Raw genomic sequence first — 16,276 nt, forward strand, 5'->3', positions numbered from 1 at the left:
GTTTGTTCCCCCCCCCCCCCCCCCCAGCTACAGCATCATCTAAATGCCAGTTGCAACATCTTCAGCATCTTTGATGAAAGGGGCAATAGAAATGCATTAGCAATGGATGGATTAAATGTTTGCTAATATCAGGGAGCATTTAGGTTTCTCTGAGTCAAGTGACACTTAGACAGAAGTCCAAGGAAGCTCTTTGCCAAAATGGCAGCTTAAAGTAGATGTGCACCCAAGGGATTTTTTTTTTTTTCCATCTAGACTAGTTATTTGAAGACATGACTTTCAAAGGTAAAATTCCAGATTGTTAATGGTGGATGAAGGCTGGGTGACTACTTAGAAATATTTTCAGTTTCCCTAAATCTATTCCACCCTGCCTCCAGAGTAGTTGGACCAATTTTATCCCAATCCCTTTGTGCACTCTTCTTTAGGGGCAATCGTCAAAATCAGAGCACCTAAATTTGCTGTCCACTGTGCTGACATTTCCCCTCCCACCAAATTTACTTAAGTCTTCCCAAAAATCCGAATCTTTTGAAAACAGATATTAGAAGCGGTGACAAAAGTACCCATGTTTGTCTTGATAAATTTCTTCATTCCTCTAGACTTTCTGGCAAAACATTCTGCTTGCATGTACGTGGTCATGAAGGATTATGACCAGCATTTTGGGGAATTTGGGTACTGTTTCAGATTTTGGTTCTTAATTAAAGTATGGCAGCTGACTGTATTGCTGAATTTCAGTGATATTGACATTTAAATTGTATGTAAGGCAATTTTGATGTGAAGGCTGCTCTAGAACTCCACTGAACACTTTTAGGTACTGCGGTTACTATGTCGATCACCAAACAGTCTTCCACATTGCGAGTTCTGCTGTCAACATCGAGCTTCAGTGCAGTTCGAAGGTCTCAGAGAAGCCACTTCTGGTGGAATATGGCAGCTATAACATCAGCCAACGTAAGATGAATTTTTCTTTTTCAACCCATCTTTGCATTTCAGATCTGTGAAGCAGCATTTTTCAGGTCCAGTAGGACTTCATTAGGTTTATGCAGGAAATTCTCTGCTGGGTTTTTGTTTATTTTCTTTTCTAATCTTACTAAGTCAGGTGACTAGCAAATGAAGAACCCTTTCTAGCTTATCAAGGCTATGCAGCTAAGGTTTGTGGGCATGTGCAGCATGCTCTGGTTTCCTGTACGCACACAGACTGCTCTCTTCTGCACAGTCCTTAAAGCTTCCTGCGTGGCTATGGCCATGGTGCAGTCAACTGAAGTCTGATGTGCCTGTTTGTTTTCATCCCCAAGGTTTTGTTTGCAACGTTTCTATTACCACAAAGGCTTCCAGGTAATGGACAGAGAGTATGAAATAACCAGTGGCTTATTCCAGTGTTTCCATCAATTTAAATACTTTGTGTGCAAGTAGAAACCTGAGCTGAAAAACATCTCTAAAAGTTGATAAAATAGTCTACTGACTGAGTTTTTTTTCAAGTCCTGAAACAGACAACTGTTTACTGATACTTTTTCCCCTTTGTTAATCTTACATATTCATGCTGTTATAGTAGTAGAGAAGCAACGGGTTTCTAGTCATAGCTACTTGTCACATTAGAGCGATTTTTATGCATTGCATATATGTGGAGTATGTAAAAAGGTGGTAACTTCATGATTTTATTTTAAAAGGCAAACATTTATGTAATTCATAAGTCACCTCAATACAGGTTACTAACTGAAGTTGCAAAGTGTTGCAAATTTTGGTTATTGAAAGTGAGACTGTCCTTTAAAAGAAGATGGCATTTTAAGCTGTCTTGTGTTGTGCCATAGAACACTGGCTGATTTGGTCCAGTCCTAGTGTAGAGCCTGCAGTACATACTGCAGTAACAGCTGAATTGGAACTTTAGAGATTTTTTTTCTTCTTTTTTAAATCCCAGTTTTCAACATCTGAACTCAATTTAAGTGCTGGCAATGCATACAGACTATTAAATTTTAAAGCAACTTTATCATCCCTTGGAACAGCTTAGTGACTGTAAATTGAAGTGAGCTGGCAATATTTGGGAAAAGGAAACTTTTAGGTTGGTTGTTTGGGGTTTTGTTTTGTTTTGTTTTTTTACCTCCAGCATGTCCACCTGGACATTTCAAGTGTTCTACTGGCTTATGCATCCAGCAGATGCAGCGCTGTGATGGGATAAACAACTGCTTCGATGAAAGCGATGAACTCTTTTGTGGTTTGTATTCACTTACCAGAGATCTTGACTGGAAAACCTAATTAATGTATTCTCTAGTCTTAGAAGGCAGCTGAAACAAGGTGAATTTTTTTTTTTTTTTTTTGGGGGGGGGGGAGTTTTCTGCCTTCTTTGTATCTCCAGGTAGAGACTATCAGTCAGTCTCTTGAGTGCTTAATTCCTAGTTAATTACAAGGAACGAAACTAAGAATGAAGAAGGTATGGCACTGGAAAGCATGAGCAAGAAAGTTAGATGTGCAAAAATAGCTGTAATAAGCTATATTTTAGTTTTTCCTCATGTGATAAATGCTGGTAATTATAAAGTTCTGTTCTATTTTGAGCCTAGTTATTTTATTTTCATGGGGGAATGACAAATTGTGGTGCATAGAGCAGATGAGAGTGATAATAAATGTCCATGGTGAAAGAGGGTTAGAACTTGGGCCATTCCACTTGGGGCAATGTGTGAACTGGGATACGTCAATGTACTCTCTTGTGCTTTATTTTCTCCATGCATAATGTATGCAGTCATCCTTGTATTGTGCAGTAAAGCTATGAAAAGTGGTACCCAGGAATAGTCAGAAGGGTAGTGTTAGCATTACAAGCGCACTTCTGTAGCTGATTTGACTTATGTTTTTAAAGTTGTCCCTGAGTGGAACTGTAACTCCAGCTTCGCAATACAGGATAACCTGCTTGCCTGCAATGGAGTAAGTGATTGTGAGAATGGAAAAGATGAGCAGAACTGCACCCACAGTAAGGCTATTCTCTTGATTAATTTTTTTCTCTCCTCTATCATCTATCTAATCCTGACCTGAATACTGGATGCCGTATTCAAAGAGTTAAGAGGTACTATGAAATCTAACTCAGGCTATATAATTCTGTTCAGTTTTCTGATATGCTTATAAACAAGCAGTTATTGATTTTAAACTGTTTCTTTTTAATGAGCTCATGAACATCTGTTTCAGCAAAATACTGGCAGAAGAATTAAGTACTCTGGGTGCAGGATGGGGATCTAGGGATTTAAAGATTGAATCCCAGATGTTATCTCTTTAAAGCATAATCTGTGCAAATTATTTCCTGGATCTGTTTTACCATCTGTAAAATAACTATAAAAATGATAGTTTCTCTGGAACAGTTTTCAGGGTTATAAGGTTAATGTGTTTAAAATGCTATGGAAGCTATAAATTTAGCATTAGGCACATGGAAGTTCTGAGTCAGCCATTTCTTTAACTTTTTAGAATAAATGTACACCATAACATATGAAAGGGAGCACAACTGGGAAGTGCTGCAAGTAACTTTTTTAAAGAAAACTAATGTTTTTTTGACCTGCTTGAGTAGACAGTCTGTGTAAATGGTTACAGGATATTTCTGTGTGTTGACAAGAAAAAATAGATTGGGTTTGAGTGGCCTTATTTATTGCGAGCCACAGGGAAACAGGAAAATGCCAAGGTTGGGGTTGCAGTTTAACTAAATACAATTAGCAAGACTGCTTTCACTACTGTCTTTTGTTTCATATTTAATACTGAAATATAAAGGAGGGCTTCTTTCCAGAGTACTGGATGTTTTGTCTTTCTAGCCTAACACTTGCTCTACAGCTAAGTTTTCGTTACTATATCCATGTTCATTAGTGCTATGAGGAAGGATGGGAGGAAATCTTTGTTCGGACTCAGCCAACTTGATGCAAGCCTTAGTATAGATGCAGTTCTACTTGAATAGTTTATTCTACTTAGAGATTAGTTTAAGCCATACCAGCCAAAGTGCTCTTTTGCTATGTTCCCTCCTATCTATTAATACATGTATGAATCTTTTATCTGTGCAGACATGTCTTCATGTGTTAAGCTGAGCCAATAGTCTTTTTGTTTTCCCCACAACTATTTCAGGTATTCCTTGCACCAACCACACATTTAAATGCAGGAATAACATTTGCATTAGGAAACAAAATGCAAAGTGTGATGGGACTGTGGACTGTATTGATGGAAGTGATGAAAGCAGCTGCAGTAAGTCCCTCTCAAATGTTCATCTTTTTGAACCTTGAACTTTTTACACAATAAAGCTCTTTATTTCTTCCTGTTTTGGAGTGGGTACAGCTCATGCAGTGGGTATTGAGTTTTTTATTGCGTCCTCTCAGTGATAGTGGGGTAGTGATCAGCTATCAGTTCACTTCAGGTCTGGTTGCAGAATTTCCTAAATTCTTGTGGGAAGGTGAGCTTGCTGGTATGGGGAGTCTTAGTCAGCTGTAAAGCTTATTGTAACTATGTTAAGGAGCAGGGAAGCAGGGTTAATTGCAGAGTGAACTTGACTAGTTGGTAAGGCAGCATTTTCATTGCCTGCAGAGGTGTCAGGTACTTCTGTTGGAGTTAAACTGTATTTGGACTTCAGGAGTGACACAGCTGCAATGAGATAAAAACCACAAACTTTTCACTTCTCTGTCTCTTCTGGATGGTGAAGACCCCAATATTTCATAGTATCAAGCTAGGTTCTAGTCTCAAATCCTCCTAAAGTAACCTCTGTACAAGCTTTTCAGTTTGTTTTGCTGTAAAGAGAACAAGTGATTGTTACTGCAGTAGCAATAAAAGTGGGGTTAGGATTAGTTGCTTAAGCTGAATATTCTCCGGTATTTTGTCTAGCCCTTAGCTGTTTCTGGCATGCTACCTGTACGTCAAATCTGCCAGCACCTGCCTTGGATTCAGCAGAACATCTTAAAAGACTAGCTATATGCCTACTCATGTTTGGAAACATTAATGCTGCTTTTGACTCTTTGGCTGAGCGCTGGAAAGTGCCCAGAAGCATTAACACCTGTGCATGGGAGTGTGGGACTAAAATTCCTGAGCAGAGGCTTTATGTGCATGCACTAGGGATGGCCCCCTCTGTAGGGCCTTTCTCTGTTGCTCTTCAAATTACAGTGTGCAGCTTTTTGTGCTGAGACATGACTTCTTCACCTGTGAGTTAGTAATATACAACATTTTCAGACTTCCAGTTGTTTCCATGCAAATTAATGGTTGGACCACCTGATTTCTGAAATAATAAATTACTAAACTCCACATATGTGGCTGCTACTATAAACATTTTTCTTGTATCATTCCCACTGTTTTGGCAAGAAATAAGTGTCCTGATGATGCTGAACTTCCTTCCTTCCTGATGGACTCCTTTCAGTTCAGGGCTGACAGTATTAAAAAGAGATGAGGGATTGTCTATTTTTATATATTGATGCTTATTAAATCAATGGATCCTTTGACATTTCTGACACAAGAAATATATAGAGGCCAATTTCTGTAGCAGAGCTAAAAAAGAAACTTATTAAATTTCCCAGGCCAGTGCCTTTTTTTACGGAGTGATCTTCTGTTTCAGGAATAGAGTAGCCAAATAGAGACATTTTCTGATTAGAGCAGGGCAAGGAAATTGTTGTGGTTTAACAAAACCAGGACAGAAATATATTTCAAAACATTTCAAAGTGCAAGACTCTTTCATGCCATATGTGGGAAGCGCTCTTATTAAAGGAAAGCACCGTGGATGGAGATTATAACCTGAAATATCCCTTGCAGGTTGTGGCAGCAGCAAGAGCAGCAATCCCATCTCTCGGATTGTAGGCGGTACGAACACTGAGGAAGGTGAATGGCCCTGGCAGGTCAGCCTCCATTTTGTGGGAGCTGCTTACTGTGGGGCATCAGTGATATCGAAAGAGTGGCTTGTGTCTGCAGCTCACTGCTTTCAAGGGAGCAAGTAAGCAGTCTTCCCCTTAACTCTGTCCCAAAAACTGTCAGCGTCCCCAAATGCTTTTAGCTTCCAGAGTTCGAACCGCACCGAGGAGGGATCTTTCACCTGCCCTGCTGTCGGGGGGTGTTTTGGGGTACTTTTTAAAGAGATGGCTTATTTGGTCCCAACCAGGCTGGCTGACCCCAGAGCGTGGCATGCTCACCTGGGGATGCAAACTCAAGGCCATGCAAAGTTTGTATCTGCAGTGAGACGGATCATCGTCCATGAATACTACAACAGCAGGAACTACGACTACGACATTGCGCTGCTGCAACTGAGCAAGCCATGGCCGGACACAATGAGTCATGTCATCCAGCCAATCTGTGTGCCTCCCTTTTCGCATAAAGTCCGCAGTGGTGACAAGTGCTGGATAACAGGTTGGGGCCAAAAGCGGGAAATGGGTGAGTGTTATAGCTTCCGTCGAGCTAATTTTGTTCCCAGGTAAACAGCAGCCTTCACAGCTGTGGGTGTGTGCGCAGGACACCTGCTTTTGTTGCATGGCTGAGTTGTGCAGAAAATCGTAATGTTTTGAATTTACTGTCCTATGGAAGTAGGTTCCTGCATGCACATACCTTCATATGCTCAAGAAAATTGGCTGCTGGTCCTGTGGATCTGGAAGTCCCGTATGCTCGTGTTGTTAGCTAAGACTTGCAGGGAACTACACTTACCCTGAAATAACACGGTATTTGTTTTCCCCTTTGTTATTCTTGGAGGTGTGTTAGCACACCTAAATGTACCCTTTGTTGCTTGCCGCAGAAGGATGAAACTGCTAAGTCTCCCTCCTCCTGCCTTCAGCCTCTGTAGGCTGAACAGCCTGTGGCACTGACCCCAGCTGTGAGGTGCCAGCTCCATCCTTGAAGTGTGGCTTGACAAAATGGCCACCGCACTGACAAAATGGCTGCCCCTGTAATGGTGGGCTGCCCCATGGCAGGGATAGGCCTGGCCGTCCCACCACCCTGTCCTGAGCTCCCTCCTCCCTGGTGTGAATGCTGGTACCTTCTGCCCCTCTTGTGGCTGCTTTCCTAAAGCCCTTCCAGTGTAGCTGTAGGTGTGATGGCTTCCCTCAGCATAAATTGCATAACCACCACCGTGCCAAGCCCCGGGTCTGCCGGCACAGGCCTGGCCCAGGTGGTTTGTCTGCACCTGCAGGGCTGCCCTGGTGTGGCCTCGCCTGCCCTCTCAGGGCTGCCGGCACCATGTCGGCCCAGCCACCCCACTGCTCTTGGTGGAAAGTAGGAAAGGCAAACGTGTGGTGCGAGGCAGCAACAGGTAGTTAACCTCCAGCATGTTGACGTGACGTTCGCAGCCAGAAATACTACCCGCCAAATTACATTTAGCCTCTTTATAAATAGCTGTGAGAGAATATATGGTTGCAAACCAAGTGCAACCACCTTACCGGGAAAGTGTTGGTACGGATGTGTGGTGTGGTGCAGTGTCTCTCTTTGGCCTACTGGTTAGTCACCCGTGCAATTTAAAAGCTGGTTATTTGAAAGATAAATGTGATGCCTCAAAAAGAAAAAAGGGATTTTTTTTTCCCCTGGTCCCCTCTTTTTTTCCCTTCATTGGTTTATACAATTTGATTGCCAAATCAGTTTAAGTATTCTTTAAGTATACTTTATTACATACGAGCTTTATCAAATTCTGAAACAAAGTTTCATGATGTAAACCAGCACTTGCATATTTGAATATGTTGGTGAAGTTTCTTTTGGCTATATCCAAATTTTGAGAGGATCACCTGGTGATATTATTAAAGCTGTTGTATTGAAAGGAGGGGACAATTCAGTTTAATTCTGTTTTTCCAGAAGTATGTATTTTACAGAAAAAAGGTATTTTAGCAAAATTTTCAGACAGAGAGGGCCAAATTTGAGATATGTCCAAGTTCTTTATGCTGCCAAAAGAGCAATCGGCTTTCTGTAACTCTGACTCATACTTTTAATTTTGGATCCAACCCCTTCAGAGACACCACCCTAATTGCAAATGTGTCTTGTGATGATCCAAATACCTTTGTAAAATCCTGTTTCCTTTTAAAAATAAAAAGAGAATAAATTAAGAAATCTTGAGACACTTTGCAAAAGGCATTAGAAAAAGCTTTTTGGCCAACCCTAGTGATTATGCCATTGTATCTGGTGTGGCTAAAGGACCAAGTTCACATTGCGTAAATGCCTGATACTTAAGTGGTTTTCTGTGCTGTTGTAGTTAGTTGTTTGGAATCTGGAATAACTTGGAGGTCAAAAGTATCTGTGGATATTTTCTGAAGACTTCTTTTTTTGCCTTTCAATAGATGAGTAAAATGCTAAGCTCTCTTGAATCATCTTTCTTTCAATTTGTTTTCCAGATGATGAAGGTTCAGCAATTCTTCAGAAAGCAGAGGTAGAAATTATTGACCAAACGTTATGTCATTCCACATACGGGATTATCACAGCTAGGATGTTTTGTGCTGGACTAATGTCTGGGAAAAGAGATGGGTGCAAAGTATGTATTTTAGCACACCTTGCATAGAGTTTACCTCATCTTTAATTGTTGCATGATGAGGTGTAAGAACTGACTGGCAAACCACTTTGTGGTCCATACACTTCAGTTCTGAAAAACAGCAATGCAAGAATTCTTCATCAGCAAATCTGTCATCTGGGTGTTTTCAGAGTTTTGCTGTTCTATGTATATGAATAGCATCACTAAATTTCAGTTGTGGGCCAAGGGCCGGTCAATTTGCAAGTCCCAATAACAGGTCAGGCAATTTTTGGTACAAGAGTCTCAGTTGAAGAAAAAACTGAGAAACTAGCTTGTCTCTTTTCAGGATCCCTCCCTCCCAACTTGGAACTACAGGACTATCTGATGAGATGCAGACTACTAGGCATAAATTTACAAATATATAATAAATCTGATCTGGAAATGCTGAACAATAATAAATGTGAAGTTCTGAATTTACTTCTAGTGAATAGTAGTAAAACTATATATATACACACACGATATAATATAAGATATAAATATATATGTTATACAATATATACTACATTATTTAGAACTTATATGAACCATATATATTTACTACTAAAATAATAGTCCATTTACTGCTAAAATAGTAGTAAAACTACTTTTTTTTTTTTTATGATGGAGATCTGGAATCTTCAAGATGTTCTAGCTTTCACTGGTCTACATAAAAGTGAGAGAGACCACAATGACTCTCAGGGCAAGCAATGTCTGAAGGAGTATAATGTACCAGCTGCTTTTTAGAGATTAATGAGATCATTGACATTAAGCTTCATTTTCAAGAAAAAACTGAGAAACTAGCTTGTCTCTTTTCAGGATCCCTCCCTCCCAACTTGGAACTACAGGACTATCTGATGAGATGCAGACTACTAGGCATAAATTTACAAATATATAATAAATCTGATCTGGAAATGCTGAACAATAATAAATGAAGTTCTGAATTTACTTCTAGTGAATAGTAGTAAAACTATATATATACACACACGATATAATATAAGATATAAATATATATGTTATACAATATATACTACATTATTTAGAACTTATATGAACCATATATATTTACTACTAAAATAATAGTCCATTTACTGCTAAAATAGTAGTAAAACTACTTTTTTTTTTTTTATGATGGAGATCTGGAATCTTCAAGATGTTCTAGCTTTCACTGGTCTACATAAAAGTGAGAGAGACCACAATGACTCTCAGGGCAAGCAATGTCTGAAGGAGTATAATGTACCAGCTGCTTTTTAGAGATTAATGAGATCATTGACATTAAGCTTCATTTTCACTAACTGGAGAATTTTTTTCTCCAGTTATCTGTCTGGCCACTCAAGATATAGCCAAGGAAAGGCATAATTTACAGGTCTTTGCTGCTTTTCTGTAAGGGCAAATGATGTGTGACTGTGTCTGGTAGTTGTTAGAGCTGATCAAAATGTGGGATTTTTGTTTTGTGAAAAATGCTGGTGTTCCACTTTTGCCCCAGGAATTGAAGAAAAAAGTTGAAAATTTGACACTCTAAATGCAAAATCTTAATTGTCAAGGATGGAAAAAATTATCTTCTAAGTTAGATCTTTAACAATTTTGTGCGGCAATTCAAGATAATCCTGCTTTGAACAGCAGGTGGCTTTACTTAGATCATCTCCTGATGTCCCTGCCAACCTGCATGTCCTAAGATCCTATAAAGTTAAAGCAAATAGTTTGCTAGCTCTAACAAAATATATGTCTAGAAGGAAAGCACTTCTCTTGCAAAACATTGACATTTAACCAACTCACCTTTGGCTTTTGGAATCCTTTATTGCATCCAATGCTTTGGTAAAGTTTCATTTGCTGCTAGCTGTCTGTTTCAGAGAGGTTGTGTCTACAGCAGAGTCTCACAAGAAAGTATAAGCTTGGTCCAAGAGATTTCCCTGAAATGGTGGCACTTTTTTTTTTCACCTGAATGTCTGTCAATATATTTCTACAAGAATACCATATAAAGGAAGAGTACTATTTGTTTTGTCCTGTATTATGGAATTATGCCATGCTGCATAAAATTTTGAAGTCTATAACAGACTTCATTTTAACTGTCCTAATTAAAAAGACATTGTGTGCCCCTAAACATTACCTGCTGGCTTGCATCTTCTAGAGGATAACACTTAGTTTTTTTCCTTCTTAATAAAAAACCCAACCAAACAAAAAAAAAAAAACAAAACAAAACAAATCGAGGGATCCAATCTGTTTCCATTTATTTTAATTTGAAAGAAGTTATTATTAAATACTGTAACTGTATTTTAAATTTTATTTAAAAAAAAAAAACCTTACTATTTTTTGAGTCATTAGGTGTGTAACCTATAAATGAACATGCATATTGTCATGGCTTAACCTCAGCCGGCAACTGAGCACCACACAGCTGCTCGCTCACTCTGCCCCCCTCCCCCCCGTGGGATGGGGGAGAGACTCGGAAGAGTGAAAGTGAGAAAACTCATGGGTTTGAGATAAAAAGTTTAATAATTGAAATAATAATAATAAAAAATATACAAAGCAAGTGATGCATGATGCAATTGCTCACCACCTCCTTACTGATGCCCAGCCAGACCCTGAGCGGCGGCCCCCCTGGCCAGCTTTCCCCCCATTTATGTACTGAGCATGACGTCACATGGTATGGAATATCCCTGTGGCCAGTTGGGGTCAGCTGTCCTGGCTGTGCCCCCTCCCGGCTTCTTGTGCACCTCCAGCCTTCTCAGTTGGTAGAGCGTGGGAAGCTGAGAAGTCCTTGACCAGTGCGAGCATTACCTAGCAACAACTAAAACATGGGTGTGTTATCAACATTGTTCTCATACTAAATCCAACACACAGCACTGTACCAGGTACTCAGAAGGAAATTAACTCTATCCCAGTGAAAACCAGGACACATATTAAGCAGCAGATTTTGGAGTTAGCTGTAAGTTTGAGGCTAGAAAGTTAATCGTGACTTTTAAACTTAGCCATGAAATGTAATATTATTATTATTGTCTTTAAAGACCGAGAACTAGCCCTCTCTTGTGAAAGAGCAAATTTTGGTACAACTGTGCAATCCCATCTACTTCAAGAAAAAAACCCTGTTGACTATCTGATGGTTTGAACTGTGTGAATGGGAAAATATAATCACTGTTGGAATTACTCAGGCAAAATATCTTCTGTAGAATTTTGTCCCAGTTTTAATAATCTTTATTGTAAACATATACAACTCAATGTATTCTCTTACAGGGTGATTCCGGTGGACCGTTGTCATGTCAAAGTAACAGAGATGGAAAATGGTTTCTGGCTGGCATTGTTAGCTGGGGTTATGGATGTGGAAGACCACATTTCCCTGGTGTCTACACAAAAGTATCAAATTTTGCACCATGGATTCACAAATATGTGCCTTCAGTCTTGTAACTTGAAAACTGTTTTGCTGGAATAAAACGTGTCCTGGATATCTTCATTAAAAATTGCATTTGGTAAAACTGTTCAGTGGTGGAATTTCTTTGCATGTCAATATTTGATTCTGGAGTAGACATATGGAAGTAACAAATACCCCTTCATCAAACCTTGGTGAAAGAGGAAGAGACTGATCTTGTGGTCGTTGTTCTATGCAGGTGGCTGGAGACACAGGAGAAGGTGCAGTAATAAACTTCTGGCACTTTGTGTTCATTTTCCAGACACCAGCTAAGCGCATGTGCAATCATCTATTGGGAAGCTGAAGAAACAATTGAGACAGAGCATAAGTCTTACTCAGTCATTTCCTCTGAGATATGTATGGCCCAATACAGTAGTGACTGTGAAGTAGCAATCAGCTGTTAGTACTCTTGCAAATACTACTCCTCCAGCAAGAGAGGGAGAGGAGGGGTTGCAGAAAGTGAACTCAATCCTCTCAAATCCATAGAGCCGTCATTTTTGGAGATTAGAAGTTCTGAGGTTAAACATGAAAGCAAGCATTAGTTTTATTCCTTCTCCAACTTCCATTTTAATTAACTGCATGGTTTGGAGCTACTAACTCTTTCGTTTCCTGCCTTAATTTCCCCATATTCAAGATTATTCACAGTTCATCCACTTGAGAATTTGAATTCTTTATCTGCAGGCAACCTTAACAAGATGAGGAAATATGGTGATGTGTGTTATTGCAATGATCTTGTCCTTGCCCAAATAAAACCAATGCCTCTACCCTCTGAGAGGTATTTTAAACTGCTATGAAATTAGGTTCTCTGACTGTATATAGTTTTTTAAAAAATCCTGATATAATTTTTAGAGATGATGCAAAAGAGGTTTTATTTCCTCTAGACTTTTTCTGTGGGTTTCTTTTCCATGAAGGAGGGAGCGAAGTATCAGTCAATCAGCAGGTTGTGTGTGTAGCAGAGATAGGCTGTTGAAAAAAAGGGACTTGAACAAAGAAGTCTGTCTACAGTTGTAGTTTGCATTCCTGAGCTATGAGGATTGCCTTCCAATTAATCCTTTTTGTAGTCTCTATGTGATCGGTGTTTGGGTTGCTTTGTTCCCTTTTTGTTTTCTGGAGCTGAGGTTTCTTGGGTCTGTTTTGTTTTTCCAGGTTTTGTTCTTTGTGCTAGTGCGCTCTGTCTCTCTCTCCTCACGTGTAAAATATGTTAATTCCCCACACACATCCTTGATTTTCTTATTTTACATGCAGAACACCCTGAACTTGTTGGCTTTATGACTTAAAAACTGTTTTTAATTCCAAACAGGAAATGTGAACGTGAATTGCTTTGCAGTTATATTTATTCTGTGGTACCGGGTTGAGGCTGGAAAATTCAGGTGGTCTGTGGAATTGCGCATTTCTTCTCTCATAAATATTTCTGTGGATTCCAGCAGGTGTTTATTAGAAGTTGCCTCATTTACCTTGCTCTGGGACTTTTTACCTGTAAATTGCTTGCATGTCCTTTGCTTTGTGTCATAAATTACTTCCTATTCTTGTATTTCTCAAAGAAGTGGGTAGCTGATCTGTTTTCAAATGATGGAATCCATATCCTACTTAGTCAGTTAGGGAAACAAAGAGTTACAGTGGTGGTAACTTTCCCCCCCACCTTCTTTGATTGTAGATCAGCTGGCTCCAGCTTCAAGCAGTATGGCAAAGGTGAAATGAGAGAAGCCTGGTGCGCATGGCGGGGAGAGCACTATGTTATTCTGGGTTACGTTTAAGAAATGAGGCTCATTTAGGACTTTGTTATTAGGTTTGTCAGAAGGCATTTGTCAAGGCATCATGATAGGGGCTTTCCCCTCCAGCCGGATTTCTGTGTACAGCATACCAGCTCCATGCGACTCTGAGCAGACTGCAGGGCAGGTAAGAGATACTAGCTAAGCTTTACAGCAGGAACACAGTAAGTGATCCCTCTGCCCACTCTGGTGTGTATTGACCTCTGTTGTTCATATGCAAATTGCTCCTAACCAAAGTGATAGCAATTTTTCCCCCCACTTACATAGCTTGAAATACATGCCACAAACAAGCAGCCGAGAAATACGTGGGTTTCATGTGTGACATAGCTGATGATGACATGAAAGGTATTATCTCAATTTCAACCTCTTTAAAAACTAAAAGGGCAATTATACTAAAATAGGGTACAACAGCTCTTCTTCTGTTGTCTTACTAATTGATGCCTTCCCATGTCTTTCTCTAGGAAAGTCTGCATGTTCACTACTACCCATCTTACCGAGAAGGCTTGTGTCAGAAGTATTGTTTCTTCAAATGGATGAGATTGTGTTTCTGGAGGAGATGGCTTCTAGGAATATTACCTATAGTTTCTTTAATAGTTACAGTAATTGTGCTAGTCCTGCACTGTTCGTTATGTAAGTGTTACTCCCCAGCGTGGGCTGGATGGGATGGGTATTTTGCACTGTGTGAATGATTAGTACGGAAAGCAAGCTGTGCACTAAGCAGCTAAGCGTGTAATGCGTGTATAAAGGAGACTTTCCCTTCTCCTTAATGTCTTTGCTAAGGCAACAAAATGCATAATAATTAGCAGCTGATCGTTGCACAAGAATAATGAAGGTATGTATTTTATCTCTAAATTGTTTGTCTCTGCTTGTGGATACCATCATTATTATAACTGTCATCCTTCCCAAGAACCTATAGGAATTACCTATCTTCTATTCATTTTTTCAAAACAGAACAGGCACCTGAATTATGTACACTCCTTCCCAGGTCTCAGCTTATAGCCATTAAAATCACATCTCTCCAGCACTGCAAAAAATTGAACTTTAACAATTAAAGCTTGCTAGTAGAAATGCCTGTCTGAACCTGTACCTCATTCCTCTCCTTTCCTTCTGGGCATTATTCTATCAATCAATAGTGCTCTGGCTATTATCGCGTGTTTCTCTTAAGAACTAATGCCTACTGATGCCAAGGACAAATACATGCTTCTGCAAGCCTCTTGTTCTGGAAGCTTTTCCTTAATGTTATTAGGTGTGCTAATTTTTTTGTCCTTTTTTTTTTCTCAGCTCCAGCTTTCTCCTTTATTTATATTGGTGGAAGTGTAGAAATTCCTAATTTGACTTATACAAATGACCTCAATGATCCAAAGTCACAGAAATTCCTCCTGCAAGCAGAAGCAATCCAAAATTATGTAAGTTCCCACATAACTATAGCAATAATTTAAAAATATTTATTACAGAATCCGATTGGGAACAAGGAGAAGACTCCAGTTAGTCACAATTTTTTTTTTCTTCAAAATAGTAAGTTTAAAACTAGCAAGTGCCTCAACAGTGTACAGCTTTAGGAATGTAGCTAGACATTTGGGGTTGTGTGTCTTACAGTAAGGCTAACATTTCCTAGGTAATAAAACCTGGGGGTTTCAAGGTTATGGACAAATTATTCTTCTTAAAGGAATTAGGAGCGTGGGTTTTGTTTTGTTTATTTTTGCTTTACTCACACACTCTTCCTTGCTACATTTTTCTCTTTGGTTTTGTGGTTTTTTTTGTTTTTTTGTTGTTTTTTTTTTTATTATAGCTCAAATTCAATGCTTAACTTTTTGTTTTGTTTTGTTTTCCCTTATCCCCTACAACAATGCTTGCTTTCTTGCACTTCTTATGAGAGTTCCTATTTGTGAGATCAATACTGTTTCCTGGGTACATGTGAACAGCAGTCTTAAACACAAAGCAGTTCTCTGTTAGACTGTATTTCCCAAAAGACCTAATCTAGTGTCTCAAAACTGCTTTGTGCACAGCCAATACAAGTTGCTCATGTCCACATTATATGACGGAAATTTAAAGACTGAAACAAAAATATAAATGTATTCATAAAGGCTTCTTTTTCATGGCTAATTATCAAGAGTTATCTCAATAGTGATGTGACTTAAAAGTATTTTTTTTAGTGGAAATGAATACACATTTATGATCCTTATTTGATGTATTTTGTGAAAATGATTGATAGTATTTGTAATATGGGACAAGGGTGAAAAAGGGGAAAGGAAGAAATAAGACAAATACTTTATAGCATAAGAGGTTATATTGACACTAAAATGTAACACTTCTTATATTTTCTTTTGCCATTATTTAATTCTCAGCTTGCAGAATCGTGGGAGTCTTCCTTCTTGGGAAGGTACTACTTGAAGTCTGTAGTGGCTGCTTTCAGGTAGGTTCTGTTCCAGCATGTGGTATAAATTTGAGATATTCAGTTGTGTTTGTCTTATCTTTTTTCATGCATTTTAAATTAGTTATCTGGAAGAATATGTAGATCTCTAACAGGGAATGAAAAATACAGAAATGCACTCAAGTATGTGAGCTAAGAGCTAAGTTAATAGTGTGATTTCTGCCTTGCTGTGTAGAATTGGTGAGAGAAATGAAGTCTGATTAATCATGCCTTGGTTTACAGATTACTTTGTAGTCTATTCATCT

The 16,276-nt window shown here is 39.1% G+C and overlaps 2 protein-coding genes across 2 annotated transcripts in view; both read left to right on the forward strand.

Moving 5' to 3' along the window:
- TMPRSS7 (transmembrane protease, serine 7) overlaps positions 1-11,898 on the forward strand; it is a 33,497-nt gene extending 21,599 nt beyond the window's left edge. The window contains 8 exon segments of the mRNA XM_009323887.1: positions 806-942; positions 2,093-2,200; positions 2,837-2,947; positions 4,075-4,191; positions 5,737-5,914; positions 6,080-6,348; positions 8,283-8,419; positions 11,660-11,898. Of these exon segments, the coding sequence (XP_009322162.1) occupies positions 806-942; positions 2,093-2,200; positions 2,837-2,947; positions 4,075-4,191; positions 5,737-5,914; positions 6,080-6,348; positions 8,283-8,419; positions 11,660-11,830 (1,228 nt within the window). The 3' untranslated portion in view covers positions 11,831-11,898.
- A 1,748-nt stretch (positions 11,899-13,646) lies between these two features.
- LOC103916832 (transmembrane protease serine 7-like) overlaps positions 13,647-16,276 on the forward strand; it is a 24,924-nt gene continuing 22,294 nt past the window's right edge. The window contains exons 1-4 of the mRNA XM_009323888.1: positions 13,647-13,727; positions 14,062-14,230; positions 14,882-15,006; positions 15,946-16,013. Coding sequence (XP_009322163.1) covers positions 13,647-13,727; positions 14,062-14,230; positions 14,882-15,006; positions 15,946-16,013 — 443 coding nt within the window. The remainder of the gene's footprint in view (positions 13,728-14,061; positions 14,231-14,881; positions 15,007-15,945; positions 16,014-16,276) is intronic.

This window comes from Pygoscelis adeliae, unplaced genomic scaffold (assembly GCF_000699105.1).
Source record: "Pygoscelis adeliae isolate BGI_AS28 unplaced genomic scaffold, ASM69910v1 Scaffold124, whole genome shotgun sequence".
Taxonomy (NCBI): domain Eukaryota; kingdom Metazoa; phylum Chordata; class Aves; order Sphenisciformes; family Spheniscidae; genus Pygoscelis; species Pygoscelis adeliae.